This window comes from Hemiscyllium ocellatum, chromosome 1 (assembly GCF_020745735.1).
Source record: "Hemiscyllium ocellatum isolate sHemOce1 chromosome 1, sHemOce1.pat.X.cur, whole genome shotgun sequence".
In the NCBI taxonomy this organism is placed as follows: Eukaryota; Metazoa; Chordata; class Chondrichthyes; order Orectolobiformes; family Hemiscylliidae; genus Hemiscyllium; species Hemiscyllium ocellatum.
Window position 1 is genome coordinate 130,839,918 of NC_083401.1, and position 15,551 is coordinate 130,855,468.

The 15,551-nt window shown below is 38.9% G+C and overlaps 1 protein-coding gene across 5 annotated transcripts in view; it reads right to left on the reverse strand.

The window, feature by feature from the left end:
• The window catches only part of ptpn13 (protein tyrosine phosphatase non-receptor type 13), a 254,936-nt gene continuing 239,385 nt past the window's right edge, over positions 1-15,551 (reverse strand). For all 5 annotated transcript variants that reach the window (XM_060825999.1, XM_060825982.1, XM_060825971.1 and 2 more), the window contains 4 exons: positions 13,092-13,429; positions 11,073-11,288; positions 2,902-2,964; positions 1-148 (listed from right to left, as the gene is read on the reverse strand). In XM_060825999.1, coding sequence (XP_060681982.1) covers positions 62-148; positions 2,902-2,964; positions 11,073-11,288; positions 13,092-13,429 — 704 coding nt within the window. In that variant the 3' untranslated portion in view covers positions 1-61. The remainder of the gene's footprint in view (positions 149-2,901; positions 2,965-11,072; positions 11,289-13,091; positions 13,430-15,551) is intronic.

The following is a 15,551-nucleotide window of genomic DNA, read 5'->3' on the forward strand; positions in this document are numbered from 1 at the left end:
CTGTGCTTTGACCAGCAACACATTTGCAGTCCTGTTCTAGTTACAAACCATTTGAAAGTGTTCATTGTGCCTTTGCTGTTTCTTTCTCCTTCAGTTGAAGTTGTGTCAGAATATATAGGATGACTTGATAGCAGAATATATACTGAGCCTGCATACAGGAACATAAAACTATGTTGAACACAGCATCATTACATTTAAACAAAAAAGGACTTGCATTTACTGAGCTCCTTTTAAGACCACAAAACATCCCAAAGCATTTCACAGGTAATAAAATACTTCAATGTATTCACTGTTGCAATCCAGTAAACATGACAGAAGCGTATGTACAGAAAACTCCCACAAACAGCAAATAAAAAAAAATCAAACTGAAACAGATATTGCTGGAAAATCTCAGCAGGACTGGCAGCATCTGTGGAGAGACGTTAGGTGAACGTTTCAGGTCCAGTGACCCTTCATCAAAACTGAAAATAGAGCAAACATTTGTTTACGTGCCAATAATTAAGAGGTAAAGGTAAAGTTGCTAGAAGTTGCTTCAGGGCGGCACGGTGGCACAGTGGTTAGCACTGCTGCCTCACAGCGCCAGAGACCTGGGTTCAATTCCCGACTCAGGCGACTGACTGTGTGGAGTTTGCACGTTCTCCCCGTGTCTGCGTGGGTTTCCTCCGGGTGCTCCGGTTTCCTCCCACAATCGCAAAGATGTGCGGGTCAGGTAAATTGGCCATACTAAATTGCCTGTAGTGTTAGGTAATGGGTAAATATAGGGGTATGGGTGGGTTGCGCTTCGGCGGGTCGGTGTGGACTTGTTGGGCCGAAGGGCCTGTTTCCACACTGTAAGTAATCTAAAGTTCCCAGAAGACAAGTGGGTTACTCCCTCATTAGAGAGACATGACTGGTGGCGAAGTTAACCTAAGGGACTCTTCACCTCAGGTGAGAGGCAAAGTTGAAAAAGCAAATTCAGCCAGTATGGGAATTGGCTTCCCACTTTTGGTGCCACGCTGCATCATCAATCAGCAGTCCAAACAACTGAGCTACCAGTAAATATCAGGTAGGACATCAGGGATAATACTTCCCTCATCTTCAAAGTAGTGTCATGGGATATTTTACATTCACCTAGGAGAGCATAGGGAACCTTGTTTTAACATCTCTTCTGAAAGATGGAAACATGCAAACAGTAAATCATGTAATGCCCTATCTACCACCAATTTCATAAAACTGTTAATGATGACCATATTTGTCATTCGCATATTGAACCTATTACATCATCATTTCACTGAGCAGACCGTCACTGTGTTCACCAACATTTAAGTGGTTTCTATAAAAGATGGGCAGTGAAAAGCAGTGACAGAACTGGATACATTACTGTGGATAATTATAGTGTGGAAATGCCGGTGTTGGACTGAGGTAGACAAAGTCAGAAGTCACCAGGTTATAGTTCAACAGGTTTATTTAAAATCACAAGCTTTCAAAGTCAGCTGATGATGGAGCAGTGCTCTGAAAGCTTATGATTTTAAATAAACCTGCTAGACTATAACCTGGTGTCATGATAATTATAGTCTGCAATTTTAAGTTGGACTGTTATAAATTCATAATAGCCTTTTTAGAATAATCGCGCTCATGAGTTTATCAAGTACAGAACTTTATAATAAACCAAAACACCTATAACAGGTCTCAACAAGTCTAACCAGATTCCACTTGAGCCTGCTCCTAACTTTCCTCAATTATCCATTCCTTTCTCCTTCATATGTTTGTCTAGCTTCTCCCAGCGGAAGCGATGGCCTAGCGGTATTATCTCTGGACTGTTCATCCAAAGTCTCAGGTAATCCTCCAGGAGCCGGGTTTGAATACTGCCATAGCAGATAGTGGAATGTGAATTCAATCTGGAATTAAGAGTTTAATGACAAGCACAAATCTGATGGCAATTGTTAGAAACTCCCATCTAGTTAACCAATGTCTTTTAGGGAAGGAAGCTGCCATCCTTATCTGGTGTGGCATTCATGTGACTCCAGACCCACAGCATTATGGATGACTCTTATGGGCAATTAATGCCAGCCTAGCCAGTGACATTCTCATCCTGTGAATGAATTTTAAAAAATGTACATATGCTATTCATTCAATCATCCATTGCTTCCATTCTGAGTAAAGGTGCTTCTTTGAAATTGACTATTTGATTTCTTGGTGAGTATTTTATATTGTTAGGCTCCAGTTATGTTCTTTCCTTCTAGTGGAAGCATTCTTGTTATGCCTACTCAATCAAAACTTTTCATAAGTTTCGACTTTTATCAGGTCACCTCTCAGAGTTCTATTACCAAGGAAGACACGTAGCCTGTGTATCCTGACAGTCAGTCCACATTTCTTCTATCCTTGGAAATAGTTCTTGCGCCACCTCCACAATTTTTATATTTTTTTTCGGTGGAATGGCTGTGGCGTCAGGGACCCAGGTTCAATTTCAGCCTTGGGTGACTGGGTGGAGTTTACACATTCTCCCCATTCTGCACATATGCCCCTGCCTCATACTTGAACATTTACTACTTTTTGCATCCAGTGGAATTAGAATACCCCACTTCCACTCTCCCCCCACCCCCAACAATATGCAAATACTCCAAATTCTCTGATCTCTAGCACTTTGGGATTTTGTTTTCATATTTTGCTAGTAGGATTTTATGTGGACTTAACAGAAAAGAAACATTATAACCGGAAGGTACTTTTTGTCCACACAAGAATATCATTCAATGTAAATAATGTACAGTACTGTAAAGTGACCAGAGCAGAACTCTGCTGCACACTTCCTCAAAACTTGGTGTGTACTTGCATCCTTTAAGTGATTTCACCAGCCTAGACGGCAGCAATAAAGGACAATCTCCACTCAGTAATTAAACAGATTTTATCTTCCTGAAAACTCACCTCAGTCTGGATCATCCCATATCGTTGGCATCTCATAGTTTCAACAATGTGAGAAATGTCAAACTGTTAGCAGACAAAAGGAAGAGTTGCAAAGTGAGTAGCAATCCAATAGAACAGATGTGATTAGAACTCTGCAGCACAGAGGTTTCAAACCAACAAAAATCTAATAAAAGGGAGCATTACTATTCAACTCTTTCATGCTACTCTCTCTAATTTACATTAGCTTTGCATTCCATCTGTGAAAATAACCTTCCTTTGCATCTGTCAAGCTACCATTCTTCATGTATGGTTAGAACAATTGACAGGTTTTTTTGTTTTAGCCATTCAATATATTATTAAAAACTTGATTAGAAGCACAAATCCATAGGCATACCCAAGAGGCTAAACTAGCGACCTTGTATTATAGTGTTATTTGAAATAAAATGAAAACTGACAAAAATTCCTTAACACCATTTCAAATCAAGGGCAATAAATCCAAGCCATTGTTCAAAACTAGATTTCACAAAATGCAACGGACTCGGTATAACAGTTACTGTAAGGTAGAGAGAAATCAAAAGGTGCATCTGCTGTCTTTTCTCAATTTTCCTTAATCTTTACGGATAACAAAATGGTGGAAATCTTTACTTTCTGTTAACATGTGCGCTGTATGGTAAAACTAATGTATCCTGTGATTTTCATTATTTGCATTTCAAAAACGAAACTACACAAGTACAGGTATTGCTTTTAGGTCCATTTCTATAATGCAGCCCTTGCTGCTGAAATGCATTTTATAATAACATGACATCAAAATACCATTAAGTTAGTGTTTTTGAATGTAATAAAACATCCTAAAAACACTTACCAAGAGAGATTATCTAACATAATTTGACTCTGAGGCACAAAGTGATATTATGATTGATCAATAGCTGGGTTGAAGAGGCAGGTTTAATGGAAAATCTTAAAAGGAAAAGGAGTTAAAGATGGAGAGAGGGGGACTTAGAGATGGAGAGGTTTATTGAGGAACTTCCAGGGTGTAGGATCTACAAAGTTGAAAGCAGTATCATCAATACTCAAACAAGTAAAATCATGCAAATTCAAAAGACTAGATTTGGATGAGCATTGATATCTCAAGAGGTTGTAGTGCTGGTGGAGGTTTCAGAATAAAGGAGAGATGAGTCCTGAGATAAATCTGAAAACAAGGATGAGCATTTTAAAAATCTAGACTTTGCTGAACTGGGACCAATACATTGTAGTCAGTGTGAAATGATGGTTGACTGGGATAAAGTGAGAGTTAGGATACAGACATTATTCATTATTTTGATGGAAGCTGCAGACTGGAAATAAATCTTCTGTTTTATAGTATAATTAAACCTTTCCTGTTGAATTCAAGATCGGAATTGCCACACAATAAAACAATTTTGAATTAAGACTGAGAATTTCATAAAATCGTATACTGGGTACAGCACAAGGGGAAGCTGTTCACTGTGTTGTATGTGTCCTGGCTAATATCTGGAGAAGTGACTTTACTAATTCCACAACCCGACCCTTACTCAGGAGCCCTGTATTTCTCTTTTTCTCCTCAGCACTCCCACTGGCAGTGCATTTCAGATGCTAAGCATTCATTGTGCAAAAATGCTTTTCTGGTATTCCCATCAGTTCTTTTGCAAATTACCTTAGATCAATGATGATCTGCCATGGCCCCTTCTGATTTTGAACATCAAATCTTCTCACCTTTTCTTCTCCTCAGGAAAACCAACTCCAGCTTCTCCACATGAACCATGCAACTGAAATCCCCCATCCCTGGAAATATTCCCAAATTCCCTCTCAAGGACTTCACAATCTTTGTATACAATTCTGGACATGGCACTTTACAATGTTTTATAAAAGCTTCATTATAGCTTCTTTGCTATTGCCAGCAGTGCTGCTATTTGGAAAGCCCAGGGTCTGATGGGCCTTTTCAACCACCTCCTCAAATGCCTCAACAATCTTCAACAATTTGTTTTCCTAAGCGTTTCTGCAGAACTACAGAATGGCTCTACTTTATTATGCCTCTTCTCAGACTAAATGTCCCATTTTTTTGTTTTCGGTTTTAAATTTTACTTGTCACATGTCCACCCATTCCACCAAGCCAGCAATGTCCTCTTGAATGCCATGAATATCTGTCTCACAGGTTAACTTCCCTCTACACCCAAATCTAGGTCAGTACAAGAATTCAACATTCCATTCCATTTCCTGTCACTTGGCCGACTTTGCATCGTGCTGTCACTGTCCTTATTCACTGGGCGTCACCTTTTTTTTGGTAGTTTATCAAATGCCTTTGAGAAGTGGAAATACGCCATACCAATTGCATTCACTCCAAGCCTTTCTGTTACCTTATCAAAAAAAAGGTATATCAGTGCAGTTAAGAATAGGTAATAACTGCTGGCTTTACCAGTGATGCCCACTTCCCATGTACAAAGAAAACATGAATTACCATTGGTAACTATGCTGGCTTTAATTAATCTACACATAGAACATGCTCGAGTGACTGCTAACTGCGTTCCAGATTATCACTTCGATAAACTTTCAACTTAAAGTTGAATTGCCTAGTCCGTAGTTACTTAGTTTACAAAGTCATTGAGGTATACAGCATGGAAAGAGACCCTTCGGTCCAACCTGTCCATGCTGACCAGATATCCTAAGTAAATCAAGTCCTATTTGGCCTATTTTCCTCTAAATCCTTCCTATTCATATATCCATCCAAATGCCTTTTAAATCATTTTTGAATAAGGGTTGCACTTGAAATTGTCCTGTCCTCTGGCACTACGTTCGAGGAGGATTGAGAAGATTATGGCCATTCTTATGAACCTCAGCATCCTGGTTATTTATTGGTTTTTAGCAACTTTTCTAATAACTTCTACTTTGATTAGCTCATACTAATCACAATTACCTGCTATTTTACTAGGACTTGGACATTGCCCTCCTTGTTAAAGACACATGCAAATGAGTCAGTTAAGCAACTCAGCAAGCCTTCCAACTCCATATATATGTTTTTGATTGGCCCCTAATCAGCTTCAACTCTCTTCTTACTCATCTTTATGATTTAATGGTTATAGAAGATTTTTGACTACCATTCATGTAAACCATTAGTCTCCGCTCATTCTCTTACCCTGTTTCTGTCTTCTTCACTTCTATAATCAGCCTGGCTCACACATTAATTATCCATTTATTAACAGTAATACAGCCAGCTTTTCTGTTTCATTCAACTCTATTACTTTCACCATAAAACACAGGAGCAGAAGTAAACTATTCAACCACTGATGTAACTCTGCCATTCAATGAGATCATGGTTGACCTGTTAATCATCAATCCCATTTTCCTGTCTTACCCACATAAGCTTTGATCCCCTGGATGATTATAAATGTGTCTATGAATATACTTCATGACCCAACTTTTACAGTCCTTTGAGGTAAAGAATTCCACGGATTTGGGACTGTCTCAAAAGAAGAAATTCTTCCTCATCTCTGTTTTAAATGGGTGACCCTTACTCTGAGATTATGCCCTTTGATTCTAGACTCTTCTAAATAGGGGGGGGAATTACCTCTCTTCATCTACCCCATCAAGCCCCCTAAAAATTTGTATGTTGTCTTTCATTCTTCTGAACACTAATTGTACAGAGCAAACTTACTCAGCTAGCCCTCTCTACCCAGAATCAGCCTGAAGAACCTTCTCGGACAGCCTCCAATGCCAACATCTTTCCTTAGATAAGGGAACCAAAACCATTCACACAATCCAAGCTGCAGTTTGACCAGCTGTACAGTAATAAACTTTAGCAAGATCTCATTGTTTTTATAATCCATTCCCTTTGAAGTAAAGGCCAACTTGCTATTTGCCTTCCCTATTACACATTGAATTTGGCTGTTAAATTTTGGTGATTCATGCACAATGAATTCCAAATTACTCTGTGCTGTAGCTTTCTGTAGCCTTTCTGCATTTAAACAATATTCAACTCTCCTATTCTTCCCATAACCTCTCATATTCCCCTATTATGTTCCATCTGCCAAGTTTTTACCCACTAACGCATCAGATCTACATCCCATTGCAGACCAATTTGTCATCCTATTTTTGGGTTATTCGCAAACTTGGCAACAGTACATTCATGTCCATCATCCAAGTCATTAACACACAGGTACACAGAAAAAAGGAGCTGGAGTAAGCCATTCGGAGCTCGTTGTGTTACTCAGTACGATAGCAGCTGATTGTTCAATTCAGCACTTTATTCCTGCTTTCTCTTCATACTATCTGATTCTTTTCACCACAAGAACTATATCTATCTCATGATTTGGAGATGCTGGTGTTGGACTGGGATGTACGAAGTTTCAAATCACACAACACCAAGTTATAGTCCAACAGGTTTAACAGGTCCAACCACCTGATGAAGGAGCAACGCTCCTAAAGCTAGTGCTTCCAATTAAACCTGTTGGACAATAACCTAATATTGTGTGATTTTTAACTCTATATCTATCTCCTTCGTGAAATCATTCAATGTTTAGGCTTCAACCGCTTTCTGTGGCAGATAATAGTTGGGAAAGTACCTCAACTACATGTAAACCTTGTTCTTATTTCTATTCAATTAACTGTCAGAAAGTTAGTTGCAAGTTGCAAGTTTTCCAATATAAAGTATATTGATGTTTGCACAGAAATCGCAATATATCACTTTATTACATCCATGGAGGTAAGTGATGAATGGAACAAAGAAATTACTGGGATTACGGCAAGGAAAAACAATATTTTTCTGACCATTTTAAGAAATTGTAGGTTATTTCATGAAACTGTGGTCATGAGTGAAGGCTTTAGGTTTTTATTTTATGTGGCAGGAATTTGAAGTGCTGAATTTGTTGCTCTCCCCATTGCACCATAAGTCCCCACAGCTTTAAACTGCTCAAACCTGCTCTCCCACTTACAAACTGTTGAAAGGTAAAAATCCAAAGTCAGCAGTAAAATTTGTTTGTTTGGTCAAATAATAATAAACTGGTTTGATTTTCATTTCTGTTGGAAGAATGCCTCTTGCTGCTGAACGTAAGCATCAGTGCATCATGTATATACACCAGCTGGATCAGCAAGCCCTTTTTGAAGCAGACAAGAAAGTCTCAAAGACCAGTTCTAATCAAAACATGCTGTGTTGCTCCAGATACAAGAGGAAACATTGTTTTCTGCAGGTGTAAGCACTAAATTAAATACAGAAGTTATATCATGTGGTTTTTCTTTATGCTTCCAATTTTGTTCCTCATTGTTTCCTCATATTTATTATTTATTTTTACAATATTGTTGTAGTATTGCAGGCTTCAAAAATATATGTGTACTCATACACAGGGCCCAGCTCCATACAAAAGGCTAGGCAGTGAATGTCAGCAAACAACTTTGACGGTACATAACAGAGCACCACAGATTCTGCTCGGAGATAACTTTCCCTATATATAGCATCCTTCGTAACATCAGGACAGTCAAAAAATATTTTACAGCTTAGCTATATTTGAAGTGTAGTAAAAACAGAAATTGCTGGAGAAACTCAGCAGATCTGGCAGCATCTGTGGAGAGAAGCAGAGTTAATGTTTCAGATCCAGTGGCCCTTCTTCAGGTTTCTGATTTTATGTCTGATTTCCAGCAACCTCAGTTTTTTTTGAAGCGTAGTGACTGTGTAATGTAGGAAGCACAGCAATTAATCTGCATCACGTAAACTCCCAAAAACCACGTGACAATGAACAGTCCTAATGAAATGTTCTGACCTGAAACGTCGAGTCTCTTTCCCCTCTGATGCTGCTTGACCTGCTGTACTTTTTTCAAGTTACACTCTTTTTCCACAATGACCCCAAGTGTATGAGGTTTTGATATATTGATTAAAGGATAAAGATGAGCCAGGATGACTATCTTACAAAATAGTGTGATAGGATATGGAGATAGCAGACAGCTCAATGTCTAATTCAAACAATGCCACCACTGACAGTGAGGCATTCATCAATATTGCAATGAGGAGTTTTTCTAAATTTTGTGCTCAAGGCACTGGGATGACACATACTCCTATTATCTTCTGACTCAGAGGTAAAAGTGTTAACAACAGAGCCATGGTTGACACTATCTGATATCTAGATCTGCACAGTCCAGGAAAGTGGTTGGAACTGAATCCTGACTGAACCTTCCCTAGCTCAGAAGTCAGTAGCTCCAAGCTCCAATGACCCTAAGAGCTTGGAAGGACTCTTTATTTGCTTACCATTGTCAGGAGCCATTGGAGTGGCAATCTAGGAAGCCTGATAAACAGCAATGCTGATAAAAAGAACCCAAGCCACAGGTGACCTTAACCATTCACCCTTCCCTGGAAGCAAAATTCCCCAGTTATTTCTTACAAAAAGTTTCAAAAAAATTCCAGGAACCCAAAGTTTTGCCTAAGCTATGACTTCAACTTTAAGTCTCAGGAAATCCCTACACCTGCTTGACAGTAGGCAAGTACACCTTGGGCTAGATTGGAAGGCAGGGAGCTGCAAAGTGGAGCACCTTGCCTCATGCCTGGCTCCTGGCAAATATCCACTCACCATGTGAGATTTCTGAGTGGCTATTTGATTGGCTGGCAGTTTTCAGAAGTGGAATATCCTTTCCAGGTGGAAGGAAAAGTCTCAGCTCAAGATAGTTAACAGGGCAATAACATTAAATGGCTGCAAGGCATGTTGATCATGTTGAGGTGGGCTCACCCGTCCCTTACACTGGTAAGGAGAGGCTATTTTGGACAGACCATCGTAAAGTTCAGCCCCTTGTCTTATTCGGTGTAATCGCAATGCTCACATTCTCTGTCCTCACCATCTTGGCTTGGGTGTGAGATCTCTTGAAACCCATGCACCTTTTTGCGATGATGGCAGGCTTTACAAAGGTTTGTTGCAAATGTAATCCCCACAGTACGTTTCTTTGGCAGGAAGATGGGACCCAAATTATTGCTGTCCCATCCCGTTTTCCAGACATTCTTGCAAAGTCCATCCTATGGTGAACATTCACTCATGTTCTCTGCAAATTGTGCATGTGTGTGAGGCTTAGACCATTCAAATAGGGTCCGATAAGATAGTATGTGTATCTGCGGCTTTGTTAAAACTTTGAAGATACTACACATCAGATAAAACAGCAAAAAACGTTCAGAGCAAACACTGAAGTATATCACTAAAGAATGTGAACTTGCAACCACATGAAAAAGAACAAAATGTTTAAGACACTTTGGTAGTGATTTCTAATGAATGTGCAACTTGTTATCTTCAACTTGATTTTGGACCTAACCCTCGCTTTTATCATTTTAGCGGAACCTCATTACTCACAAGCCCAAAATTTCTCTACCAGTATTTTGCAGTTTGCAAGTAAATTGAAGGGATCAGTTGTGTCAAATAACAAAATTGTTTCAATTTTTCACTTTTTTTTACATTGTGTAAAATGCCCGAGTTTAAGGATTCTTTTCTGTGCATGGATTGTCATATGCAAACTGGTGGAAGTTCATAATTCGGTACTAAAAGCAGAACATGCTGGAAACCACAGTAGGTCAAACAGCATCCAAGCAGAGACAGCAAGCCAACGTTTCATGTCTACATAACTTAGACCTGATGAAGAGCCATCTAAACTCAAAACATTAGCTTGCTCTCTCTCCACAGACGCTGCCTGACCTGCTGTGATTTCCAGCATTTGTTGTTTTCAGTACAGACTCCAGGATCTGCAGTAATTGGCTCTTACATAATTCAATACTGATATTTTTTGCCAAGCAAAAGTTGATAGAAAGATGATGGAAATTGCATTAATACAGCAACTTCTACATTTCTCAGGAAATCTCAAAGTGTTAATTACTTACTTTTAAACTATTATATCGTGGAGCATGGCAACTAATTTCTACACTGCCAGATTTCAGAAACAGAAATGAGATAAATGATCAATTGATCTGTTTTACAAAGGACTGAAACAAGAATAAATATTAGCCAGGACACTGCTCTGCTATCTGCTATGGTGTCTTCAATGTCCAACTGACCAAACAAAGTTAGTTACGTGTCTCACTTAAAAGATAACACTTCCAACAATGCAGGCCGCTCTTAGCAATGCACTGATGGGCCAGCCTAGATTATGCGCTCAACTTTTTCCTGGAGTAGCAATTTAAGAAAAAAAACCATAAATGACAATTTAGTGGAAGTACTTACATCAAGTCCTTTGCTGATCAATGTCAATACTGTATCTAGACAAATGAGTGTCCCTGAACGACCAATTCCTGCACTACAGTGGACAATTAAGGAGCCAGTACGTTTGATATGTCTCAAGTAGCTGAGAAAGGCAACTAATTGTTCTGGTTTGTCTGGGGTTCCATGGTCTGGCCAGGCGGTAAAGTTCAAATGCGTTACTTGTCGTGACTCGCCACTCTGTATAAACAAAGGAATAATTTTATCCAGTGAAATTAACCACAAAACATCTCCTGCCCTGAAAAATCAAATAAATACTCAAAATGGAGGTAGGAAAGCTGATTTTCCTGTGCCTCCTGAAACTGGTTGCTGTAATTGTAATGATCTAAATATATCTGTCTTTAAGAGTTCAGACCATGTAAAAACCCTAGCTTTCTGATGATAGTAGCCTACCTCATGGTAATGTCAAATGATCAGACATGGGACAGGAAGTGAAATATGAAAGCAAACTAGTTGCTGTCTTGAAGCAAGTAAAGGGATAATGCCAATTCTGCTGTCAATCCTTAACTTGACCTCTCCTTAAAAACACACAAAAAAAAACCTAATCTTGGGTCTTACCTGCTTATCTCTCATAAAATCAGAGTGTACAGAAGATGCCCTTCAGCCCATCAAGTCTATACCACTAAAAATATACTACAGTCTATACTACATGTACAAACAGATGAGGAACAACACCACTTTGACTGGGACAACACGTCCATCTTAGGACAAGCCAAACAGAGACACGCACAAGAATTCCTCGATGCATGACATTCCAACCGGAACTTTATCAACAAACACATTGGATTCAATTTACCATCCCCTGAGAAAAAGAACAGGAAATGTCATTACCAACACAATGAAACCTAAACAAACAGAAAGCGGGCCATGTCACCAATGCTTCATTTGGAGACTCACTGATGAAGTTAACTAGAATGGTGACGAAATGTCTGAAGACGAAACTTCCAGCTCAGTGAGAAAACCTACATCCATTAATATGTGTCTTTGAGCTTCCTCGTGTCTTGTCATTTGTTAAGTACTCCCTTGTCTTGTTCCTTCTTCCAAAGTGCATCCACTCATATTTATCAAGATTAAATTCCATATGTCACTGACCTGTCCAATATCTTCCCATAACCAATACCTTCTTCTTTGCTGTCAATCACCTAGCCAATCTTTGTGTCATTGCAGATTTATTTGTCATCCTCCCCTCCATATTATAATCTACGTCATTTATGTATATCAGAAACAGTACAGGACCCACTGCATTCTGGGCTCCAGTCACATGAATAGTCTTCTACACTATTCTCTGCCTCCTACCACAAAACCAAACTTGGATCCATCTTGCCAAGTTACCTGAGCTCCCAAGAATCTTTACTTTATTTATCAGTTTCCCATGTGGGACCTGGTCAAAGGGCTTACTGCATCAACTTCCCTGTACTCATCCAAACATTTGGTCATCTCTAAAAAAAAATCCACCAGATTTGTTTGGCATTACCTATTTCTGTCAAAGCAAATACTGATTCTCCCAGATCAAACCATGCCTCCCTAATGAAGATTAATTTTCTTTAATAACTTCCTTCCACTGATGTTGGATTCACTGGTCATTAGTTCCTTGGTCTATCAATACAACTCTTCTTGTAGAGTCCCACTTGGGAGAAGGAGTACCCCTCTCTGGTGAGAAAAGGCCTTGCAAAGAATCTTAGGCCTCCTTCTTCCTTCTGCTTTTCCAAATGAACATCCTAGACACTGCGGGAAAATGAGGCAGCAGGTAAGGAATGTCTTTTTCCATTTTATTTATGTGACCGTCCATAGCCTATGCTCTGTTCAGTCAGCACTAGATGCACAGAAATGGCATGCTGGACATTTGTTCCCTCTCCGACAGCCTAGACAACATTGTGACATGAAAATGCAAACAATTCTACATTTGAGCACTCTATTACATAGAATCTGCTGGCAAAATAGACCAATTGCACCAAAAAAATTGGCTGATCTATTCACACAAACCTGTAGGTTAATCATCTCAATTTTTCGAATAATAAATTCTTCCAGTGACTGACAACGTTGAAGGATTATCTTAATCTTGTTGTTAATTATTATTGATTTTCCCTGATGTTCTGGCCAATATCTTTGACATTTGACTTTGCCTCCTTCGACTTCGAGAGTCATCATGGCAATGATGTTCGACTCTTGTTCCCAAACCATCTGCCAAAAATCTGCCAGTGTATGAGGTAGAGGTCCTTGACATGCAATATATGTGTAGTCATGCTTATCCACTGGTATTTTTATAAAGCTGGCATTAATGTATCCATGCTCTTCTCCAATAGGAACCCGTGTGCCATCATCTGCAAGTAACAAGTAATGAATTAATTTCCATTGCCTGCATTTATCAATGGCTTAATTATATTTATTTGAATATAGAACCGGGAGTAAAGGTTTCATACTAAGCAGTAGAAAATTATCGGAAATCTTGTATTACAAAGTGGTGCAAAAATATTGCCACAGTTATAGATTAAATACTATCCTCTACTTGCTTCCTTTTACTTGGAAATTAAATAATTATCATGAACTTTAAAAGCAGCCGTTCTGTGAAAAGTGGTGGAGATAGAAAGAGGAAGGAAACTGACAAGATGCTGGTGCCTGGATTGGAGGGGTGGGGCGGTGGGAAGGAAGATGAGATGTTAAACAAAACACCGAGTTTATGCCTAACCTCAGAAATGTTAGCAAGTGTGAAAGCAATAACCTTTGTATCACAAGTGAGACAATATAGTTTGAAGAATTATCCTAAGTTCCAGAGATAATCTTGCAATAACTCAGGTTATGAAACATTACATACTATTTATCCATTTGGCGAATTCAAGACGTTTCTACCATCCAAGAAGCACAGACAGTCTAGCTATGGTATGCCTAAAACTAGTAATGTCCAACTGGGAGATCTTGTCTTTCAAACTGGTGCAAAAACGTTGCCTCTGTTATAAATTAAATACTGTGCTCCACTTGCTTCCTGGTTCAAATGAATGAAACGGTGCACTGACCTTATCACACAGTCAGTGCTGTCTAAATTTATTAAGAACAGTAGAAATAAGAACCTGATTGGCCTTTGCCTGTTCGTATCTGCTCTGCCATTTATTAAGGTTATGATTGATCTTCTGCTTCAACTCCGTATTCCATTATCTCATATCCCTCAATTTGCTTCAATCCAAACATCTAGTGATCTTTGTCATGAGAACATTTGAACCCTGACAGATCTTTGGGTTAGAAAATACTAACGATTCACAAGCTACTCAATTAAGAGATTTCTTATAATCTCAGATCTGTGTTCCAGCTTCCCTAATCAAGGAACTAAGTCCTCAGTAACCACCCTGTCAAGACCCATAAAAAAAAGTTACGTTTTAATTGGTCAACCCTTGTTTTTCCAAATCCAGAGTACGTAACGGTCTAGTCAATGCTATCTCTCCTCATAAGGCAATCACACATTTCAGCAGCGAGCTTCATGAACCTTTATTGCACTTTTCGGGCAAGATCCTTCCTTTGACAAGGAAATGAAAACTGCACACATTGCTCCAGGTATGGCCTCAACAAAGTCTTGTACAACTGCAGCAAGACCTTCATTGATATTCCAATTTCTTTGTAATAAAAACCAATATACTTGCCTTCCTAAATTCTTGATGTTTCACCATGTTAATTTTCAGTGATTCAAGTGCAAAAACATTTATGCACCTCTGAATGCAAACATTTTCCAGTTTCCCATCATTCAAAAGACATTGTTTATGTCTTCCTCCCAAAAGTGGATATCTTCATATTTTGCCATATTGTATTCAGGGACAGTCCCAACAACTTGACCATACTCTTTATATCCCTGCACCACCCCTGCATGTCCTCTTCATTGTTTACTTTCCTGCATAATTTACTTCTGTCGGCAAACTTGAATATATTACACTCTGTTCCTTCATCTAATCTAGAACATAAATTGAAAAGAGTTCAGGCCCAAGTATGCAGCTAGTTAAGTCAGCCAACCTAAAAAAAAGAGTTCTAGTTAGTCTGGCTCTCCCTATGTTTACTGGCCTATATTAATCCATTTTAATATTTTATCTCCAAACACATGATTCCTAATTTTTTATAAGTCTTTTGTGTCACACCGTGTCAAATGCCTTATGAAATTCCAAATAAACTAAATTCACTGTTCCCCATTATCCAACTTACTAGTCACATGCTCAAAAAATTCAGAGATTTGTCAAACACTATTTCCCTTTCATAAATCCATGTGATTCTGCCTAATCATGCTATGATTTTCTAAGAGTCCTGCTGCATGTTCTTACTAATTGATTCTAGTAATGTTTCTACTGATGTCAAGCCTGCTGGCCTATATAATTCCCAGTTTTCTCTCTTCCTCTTTCCTTAATCAGTGGTGCTATACTGGCCACCTTCCAATCATAGGGAACTGTTCTAAAATCTAAGGAATTTGGG